General features: G+C 38.9%; 1 protein-coding gene across 7 annotated transcripts in view; it reads left to right on the top strand.

Annotated features, from left to right (window-relative positions):
- LOC106639386 (membralin) overlaps window positions 1-4,757 on the top strand; it is a 112,484-nt gene extending 107,727 nt beyond the window's left edge. For 6 of the 7 annotated variants that reach the window (XM_089597351.1, XM_014352976.2, XM_014352972.2 and 3 more), the window contains exons 12-13: window positions 1,477-1,780; window positions 3,579-4,756. In XM_089597351.1, the coding sequence (XP_089453477.1) occupies window positions 1,477-1,780; window positions 3,579-3,835 (561 nt within the window). In that variant the 3' untranslated portion in view covers window positions 3,836-4,756. Of the gene's footprint in view, window positions 1-1,476; window positions 1,781-3,578 lie in introns of all 7 variants that reach the window. The other variant, XM_014352978.3, reaches the window with a different exon arrangement.
- Window positions 4,758-9,104: the final 4,347 nt, after the last annotated feature.

The following is a 9,104-nucleotide window of genomic DNA, read 5'->3' on the forward strand; positions in this document are numbered from 1 at the left end:
TTGTGTGGTGATTGGCGCTTGTGTTATTTTATTTATTATTTTAAAAAACAAAGCGGTCAGTAAGCGCTCCGGGTTGTGTGGTGATTGGCGCTTGTGTTATTTTATTTATTCAATTAAGTATCAAAGCGGCCAGTAAGCGCTCAGGGTTGTGTGGTGATTGGCGCTTGTGTTATTTTATTTATTCAATTAATTATCAAAGCGGCCAGTAAGCGCCCCGGGTTGTGTGGTGATTGGCGCTTGTGTTATTTTATTTATTATTTTAAAAAACAAAGCGGTCAGTAAGCGCTCCGGGTTGTGTGGTGATTGGCGCTTGTGTTATTTTATTTATTCAATTAATTATCAAAGCGGCCAGTAAGCGCCCCGGGTTGTGTGGGGATTGGCGCTTGCGTTATTGTTTATTGTATTTTATTAATTAGTAAAGCTTGTGATACTGTCTTTAGGCGCGTTGGGTTATTGGGTTAAATAGCTTAGGATTAATTTATCAAGTTGTGGTGTATGAAATGTTGTCGAGTTATCTGGGGTTTTGCGTCTTGCTCCATATAGCCAATTTGAATTTCCCGCAAGTTTGCCAGTCACATCTGAGAGCACTGCTCTCGCTGCTCGCGCTTAGGCGTAGGTACAGCTCGAGACCCTACTCTAGACTAACTCGCGATCTCTCGCTTGAGCAATGGCCGCCGCCGCTGCTGCTGCCACGTATCTCCCATCGCAGTCACTCTTGACAGTCTTGACAAAGCAGTTACTGTGTGCCCCGGTAGTCGCGTTCGTATTTTTCTTGTCCTTTCTCGCTGGCGCTGCTGTATCTCTGCAGCTCAGCTGGTTGTCCGTTGGCGTCCTCTTTTCCTCCTCTTAGCGTATATATACTTACAGCTCTCAAAAAACAAACGAATTCGGAAAAGCTTAAAATGAATGCTCTTTGTATGAGATACGTTGCATCAGCGAGAGCATTTTGGGACGTGGAGGCTATTTTGCATCGTTACAGATCCTACTATGTATCAGTTTGAAGATCAATAATTTATGGTGAAAACGTAACATATTTTAAAGCAGGCTTTCGTTTTTAACTTCATACAATTGTCATGAATGCTCTCATACAAGACTCAGAATGGGTTTATAAGAAAATTTAGAGATACTTTCAAAGGGTAACTTGAGATTTTTTTCGAATCATCTTAAAACCTGATCTTTTTAAGTTGTCAAATAAGGCAAAACTCGTGAGAAGTAAAGTTTTTGATAAGAATGCGTGCTTGAATTAATCACTCGATTTCTGAGGTTTCTGAGTGACTCCGATACTTGAGTGATTAATATTCGAAAAATCTCTTCTTGTCTTGAGTTTTAATAAAAAAACTTATTCATATGTAGTACTATGGCTGCAAAATTAAAAAGTCGACGTATTAGTTAAATTGTAATGATAATAATAAAAATAATAACAATAATGATAATAATAATAATAATAAAAACGAATTTTCAATGTGTCAATTTCAGCACTCCATGATCTACTTCTTTCACCATTACGAGCTGCCGATGATTCTGCAGCAGGCACAGCTACAGCAGCTGATCTACCGGAATCATGGTCAATCAGCCCAGCCAGTGCCGCCCCAGCAGCAGCCACCGGCGACCCCGCCTACGACGCCGGCCGGTGAGGGAGCCCAGCAAAGCTCGCAACAGAGGCAACAGGATGCCCCATCTCAGCGGGACTACATCAGCGATTTGTCCCGTATCGAGAATCTAGGTGGCGGTGTCACGCAGTTCGTGTTCCAGGTTCGACAGCCCGAGCCACCGACGAGCGGTGAGTGGAGCGTTATGTTTTGGCCTCGATCTTTCCCTCCGTTTGGGGCACGATAGAAAAACGTCACCGTAATGCAACCCCTACCTGTAGCATCCCAAAACTCGGACTGTGAAACGCAATACAGAAGTGCGCCGAAAATGTGGTATGATGGTAAGATGGATGCGTCTTTACACCTTGTAGGTATGTGATCTACTCGGTTTCTGAGAGCTCCCATCACGTTTTGGAAAGGCGCTTTAAGGCCCAAGTGATTTAGTTACGACCTCACTGATGATGTACACGGCATGTACACGTCACAGCGATAATAGGGGAAGGACCACTGTGGTCTCGAATATTAACCACGAGTGGAACAGATCCAATGGGCTTGTTTCTAGCATCAGGTGGCGCTAGTGTGCCCAGGTAAGATTTCCATAGGAGTATACCTATATATTGAATAGATTTCATTTCATAGATTTCAATCTGATGCTAGAAACAAGCCCATTTTTTTCGGTTTACTGATTCACTACTAATACTGTCTAAAATTTTCTGATCTTCTATAATTTTTTTTCTTCCTGTCAAACATACTTCAGTTACATTTTGTTTGATAGAATAAACGATGTAACTAGAGTTCATGGCGTTTTTATAATATTTTCATACGATTCCAGTAAGCTAGGAAGTTTTTTAGTCCGAGTTTATTGCCATTTTTCAGGATACCCATGTCCTATGCATTTTTAAAGACATTAAAGAAGGGTTACGCTAGTGACGTTACTAAGAAGTGAGTAAATTTTAAAATTACCGAATTAGATCCGTGTACCACTGGAACTGGTGATGATCATGAAATTTTATCTTCTTTTTTTCTACCTTTTGCTAACGCATGAACTTTTTTGGTTGTATCATTAAATGTATATTAAATAAACAACTTCTTACAATATTTAAAAATAGTTCTAAAATGTAATAATTAAATATTTTGTTTGAAATGTCTGGGATATAAAACAACAAAGTTACCTTTACATTCAATTGTTTTGTACATTTAACATTTACATATTTTTACAATATCCTATTATATCAAAATTAACTTATCCCTCGTTAACCCGTTCGTTTCGCCATTTACATAAGACTTTTTACTTTTCTACTGCTGAGTAGAGTTGTGATTTTCATGAAAATAATACCTTATTTGCACTTTGATGAAAACGCAACAATCAGGCGCATGTTGCTATTGGCGCTCGCGGATTTTAATTATTTTTCATTCCAGCGAGAACACTGTCGCTAGTCGTTTTGCGAGTCCATTTCCTCATACTCTTGGTTTACAGCTCGACTCGTTTCCGTCTGCCTCAGATCTTGTTTTCGGTTTTGATGGGCTCGTGTAAAAGCAAAAGTAATCGAGTTTTGCGTTTTCGCGCGGTTATCTATTTCGAAACGGACACTGGATCGACTGACTTCTGTTTCGTTTGACTTGACAATTTCACATTCTGTGGCGCACTACTGTTATTACAAAGTCGTTTTTTTAGGCGTAAGTATACATGAGTGTTAGGTTTTTTAATCACCTGCGCTTTAGTTCCGAAGAAAAAGTTTGACAGGTCGATTTTCCATAATTTTAATGATTTCGTAGCCCAAACATTTTTATCCTCCACAAATTAAAAAGTTTTAGTTTTATAATTGCGAGATTCAAAATTTTTTTTTTACCTTTACATTAATATAGTTGTTCTCAACCTCACTTGCACATAAGTATGTAGGTATACACATGCCCTATGTTAAATATTTTCAATCGCCACTAACGAGTTGAGAAACAAAAGCAAGCGCCTTTCTTCTTCTGCCCTAGTAGCATCGAGCGGAGCGTCGAGTACAACGTCGACGCCTACCACTACACCTACGGAGTCGTCGTCCGCGAGCAGCGAGGCAGGATCGACTGCGACGAAAAGCTCAGCCCCGGTCGTGTCGACTTCGGGACTCGAGACACCCTCGCTGAGCGAGGCCTCGTCCTCGGAAAGTTTCGAGGTCATCGAGCCCTCGGAAACCAACGTCGGTGCACCGCAGCAACCGACAGACAATAGTAGCAGTAGCGTCAGCACGGACTGTTAAAGAAGTAGAATATAAACATAAAAAAAAAGGAACGAGCGTGTTTTTCTTTTTTTTCTTTTCGTCTAGATAAGTAAACGAGACGGAAACTTTTTTTTTTCGATCGTGTTGGATCGCTTGGTGTGGAGTGGACGAGTACGGTAGAAATTACGTGTAAGTAGGTTGTCGGGTGTACCTCTTGACGAGTTTCGAGGCTGAACTCGAATTAAAAACAAAAAAAGGCAAAGAAAAAAAAAAAAATTTAAGTGAACATACGTAGAGTGCAAAAAAAGTAAATGACTCTCGAGCGAAAATGTGTAATTTATTATGAGTAATTTATTGTAAGGCGTTCCCTGTCGTTTTTCTTATTAATGCTCCTATATCGTTACTCTTTCACCCTATTGCAGTTTGTCTATTATGTAATGTACACCCATTTTACTGTAATTTTCCTCGAATAGTTGTATTATAAGTCCTCTTTTAATTAACAAAATTTTAGAAAAAAAACAATAATGATATGATTAGAATAATTAGTATGGCGAAACATGTGATTATTGTTTGTTCAAGTGATGAAAAGAATGGCGCTTGATTGTTATTTATTAAATTCTTTTATAAAAGTGGTTTGTCAAGCATTATGCATAATAGATGAAACAATACCATAAAAAAATACATTTAAAATCGAAAAAACATTAACAGTTAGCAAATAATAAATAGTAGCGAAATTTTTTTTCCATTAACGTGTTTGATCTCGGTTAAGACTTTACATAGAACATTATCATGTTTACTAATGTGAGAACACACTTTATATGTACTGTACAGCGATGGCAGAATTTTAACGGATATAATATATTTATACGTTCGTACGTATATGTGTTTTGTTCAATTCAAGTATGGATAAAGGCAAACAAAGAAATTTTTATTCTTTTCCCTGTTTTCTTGTAAGTAAAAATAATTTATGTGAAAATATTTTAAATAAAAATAATTGAATAATTATCATCAACAACGCCTTTTATACTTATTTTTCTACATTTCTTTTCTGGCTAACCTTTGTGGTACATGATAATAATCCAGATAAATAAATATTCCCACTCCATTCTACTTACCTATTTATCATGTCCTAAAATGATTGACTCATAATTATGAGAATATAAGTAGCATGGCAATAGTTTGTAGAGCATATTAATGATTGAAAGTTATTTCCAGCCCATTTTACTTTGGACTAAATTGTTGCGATAAAACATAATTTTTCGGAATATAAGATACTAGCAGCCCCCCGTCTCGGCTTCGCCCGAGAATTACTAAATAAAACACCGTAGTGTGTTGACATGTAATGTGAAACGTTTTCAGTTAGAAATTTTACACATATTCCTGACACATCTCAGAACAAAAATTTTCTTGTTTAAAAACATATTTTTTCGGAATCCACATAGTTTATTTGGTAAAATAATAAGGTGTGACAATTCAAAAAAATAATTATGCTAAAAAGTACCGTGCATTCTTTATGCCATAAAATAATCGGTGGCCATAAGAAGCCGTTGATTTACAGTTTCTCCCGTATAATTCACGAAAAGGGCTATTTTTTAAAGCTGTTACGATTTTAAACCCCCAAAAAATTTATATTAAAAAATTTTTTTTTCTCATATCTCACAACTTTATTACCAGAGCAACAAAGTCCTGGATCTTAGACCCTACATTCTTAGTGCCACAAAAACACAAATACATTTTCTACTTATTTAAAAATCTGAAGTAGGATCTTTAAAGATTTCAGAGATTGCTGTGAGGGTACAATGAAAAGCTGATTTCTCACGTAATGGACTCTTTATTTTTCGATTTTGACGCTGCTGTTTCAATCTCGATAAATTTTCTGCGTCAGTTTCTTGACGCCTAAGCAAAATTGTATTTATTAGATACATTTGAAGTTTTTCTTCCAATTCACCCTCTTGCGACTTTTGGCATGCTTAAAATTTTTGTGACCCCTAAAAGCTGTTTTCTGTCAACTTTGTTAAGTTCTAATATATTTGTTGGCAAGGTAGTTGGACGTCCGATGGCCCTAAAAAGGACCGGTGAGCTTCTTCAGTTAACTCTTTCTTGACTGCAGTTAACAGCAATTGTGACTGCCTGGAGACCTCAGGGTGATCTTCTCTGACTTGCTGTTGAAGACCCAGACTGATCGGGAGAAAAAATACACAGTCTGAAGCTTTGGGGCTAGTTGTAGTGCTCTTTCCCAACGTCTCCCGGTGTAACGTCGAAGACGTTGGTGTCTAAAGCACCTTTTTTATTTGCAGATTCAGTTGTTTTGGTGGTCTTAGATGAAGAGATTGGTTAGTGATACTTGTCCAGTGGAGGCTGTCCCGTTGGCTCAATTTTTTTTCCTTTATAGCTGTTATAGGTTTTCCCAGCGCAGACCTTGGAGAGGATCAGTGATTCCTGGTTGAATGCTTAGAGTCGAGAGGGTAGTATAATGTCGTCGGTCACCGGGTTTTCCAGCCTTGCGAAAACAACTCCGCAGGTGACGTCTGCCAGTGAATAGCTGACTTGGTTTCATAGTGCCCGTCTTTAGTTGATATAGTCTTTTAGTCGACGAATCGCTTCCGGAAATGGTGATAAAAATGTATTTGTTGGCAAGGTAGTTTACACTTAGGTGGATCCTAAAAAGAACCGATGAAATTGATGGTTAAGTAGGGAACGTAAATACTTATAATGGCCCTAAAAAGCGCCAGTGGTGAAACTTCCAGGCTATTCTTTATTATTATTCCTGATGATGAAGAGCTGGCTACGGGTTGCTTGATTCTTACTCTGGGAGTCTCGATGTACAGAGACTGTGATGGAAGGAGGTACGCCGCTGACCAAAGAATATCTCATCTTGGGTCGTTCCCCGGATAACCAACCGCTCATCGTTAGACGCAAACATGTGGGTAAGCACGTTGGAGACGCGACGACCAAGAAGGTAGCTGTTGTGGCTCCCCGTGCCCCTCAGAGCTGTTTTCCCTGGCTCACATTTGTGGCCACAAATTCTCTAACTGCACCAGGTGGGACTACCACACAACTCTGAGGAGTTGGAGCAGATTGTGCTCTGGCTAGATATGTCTCCTGGTATTGTGGCAGAGACGGTATCGGATGGTATAATTTTTTTTTTTGATCGCACTCGTCGAGATTCAGGGTGAATGGACACCCAGGTCCCTTCCCCCTTGGATAAGAGTGTCGTCCGTAACCGGGATACCCAGCTGCAAGACTGTCATCAGCATTCTCTATACAGCTCGTTGTACTGTCGAAGCTCGTCTACATCACTGTCGAGACGGTCCGGCCTATTACAACCACACTTATTTAATTATGTTGCAGGTAGCTTCGATTTTATGTTAACGCCACCTAGCGGATTTTTCTGAACTAAAGTGAAAATCTGGCGTATTTTGCAAAACTTTGAGCTCATTTATTGCTAATGTTATTAAATTTTTTAAGATAAAAACTATACTAAAACCATCTAGGAAGTATCATGAATCAGTGTGCAAAATGTCAGCAAAATCGGTTCAGTAGTTTTCGCGGTTAGCGATTACAACGGTTTTAGCGTTCTTGCTTTATATATTAGTAAGATAAGACTGGTAAAAATACAAACGTTATGTGTCCCGCATATTGCGTGTACTTAACTACTCTAATTATTTCTTTATTTCGTGTTCGTTATTTGACCCTTACATTTATACTTAAACCAGCTCTTTCTGTACTGCAATGAGGAAGCACAAATAGTATTGACATGGAATAATTTTTATATAAATCTTGACATGTCACAACAAGACACTTAAATTCGTACTGCTGTTTGTAATATAATCCATATTTTTATTATAATGTAGAATCAAGTTATAATGAGATCAAATATATTTCTTTGATAAAGATACTTCATCCAATACTAATACGATGCGTAGTATTTTTTTTTTAATTATTAGTAAAAAATTTTACTCCAATTCACATTTGATAAGAAAGTACAAGAATTTAAAGTACAGAAAGGTATTTTACATGCCCTCTGGAAGAGAATTTTCTCAAACATACATCGTGCTCTCGAACAAATTCATCATGGGAAACTTCTCATTTCGAAACAAGTCTAGCCTCAATCTCGCGGTACGCGGTATTTTGTTTCCTTCGAGCGGAAGAAAATTAACTACACATCAAACGAAAAAGAAAGAGCACACACAAAAAATGATACCAACGAGTTCTCGAGCAAAATTACAAGTCAATGGGTGGCTCATTCGAAGTCGGTTCGTAAGGGAAGGCGGGTACCCGGGGCCGAATGAAAATCGGGAAAAGGTAAGCCTGCAAGATGGATGCGGAAAAATAAGAGCCGAGCTCCCGAGGAGCTTCGGACGTTGAGGAAGAAAAGTCGTTCATCACGCCGCGCCTGTTCACGTGTATATAGGTACACACATGCCTCGGCAGCATGTATGCGTATATGTATACGCGGAAAGCTGAAGTGCAAAGTAAACCCTCCCCTTGCCGCCGTTCGAACCTCAATTGTTATTTATGCCCCGTTTGCCGTGATCCTTTCCATGTTTCTTCTTTTCTTCAATTTTGTCTTGGATCCCTGCTTCAGATTTTGCTGATTAATAAACTTTTGAGTAATATATTTATTTTTTTTTTCAATCGCACGTCAACTATGTAGAGAAAAGTTCACTGAACTGTAAACGGATTGAAGGGGCAGTCAATAAAAAAAATCCTACATAGTCTGCTAAGGATGTAGAAAGTCATTTGAAGTCATCCAACAATTTTGATATGTTCTAAAGTAATCTTTGTAAATATTTGAGACCTTCCGACTTTTCCTGGAAATTTAAACCTTGAATCGACTAGAATTTTCATCGAGACCCCAGCCTCTGGGCAAACAAAAGTCTCCAGAGACATTTCATGATAATTAGCTGACAATGGCGCATATAATTTACGATACCCGTGATCAGCCAAAGGGTCACTGCACCGGGTCGTGCTTGTTATATTAAATAAGCGGTGAACGAATCACAGATCGCGTTAGTGAAAAAGTTCGCCCGGTATCTCGAAAAGAAATGTACCGCACTCGGTTAAATCCATTTAATTGCGCTGCCGTGCGATTAAGCGCGCGAGTAAAAGCCGAAACAGACGCATGGGAGGGGAGTTAAAAAAAAGAGAGGCAGATTTAAAAGAGATCGGCGGGGCAATGGAAATTGATAGTTCCCCGGCGAGCGGTGGCGTAATGAACGGGCACGTGTTCGTCCTTTCCCCCACGGTGCTGTCCAAAATAGACAAATGGACGTCGAACCTTTGAAAACGTCGCCCGACAGAATCA

This window comes from Copidosoma floridanum, unplaced genomic scaffold (genome assembly GCF_036245765.1).
Source record: "Copidosoma floridanum isolate Cflo_tuat_1 unplaced genomic scaffold, Cflo_Japanese_pri ptg000032l, whole genome shotgun sequence".
NCBI lineage: Eukaryota > Metazoa > Arthropoda > Insecta > Hymenoptera > Encyrtidae > Copidosoma > Copidosoma floridanum.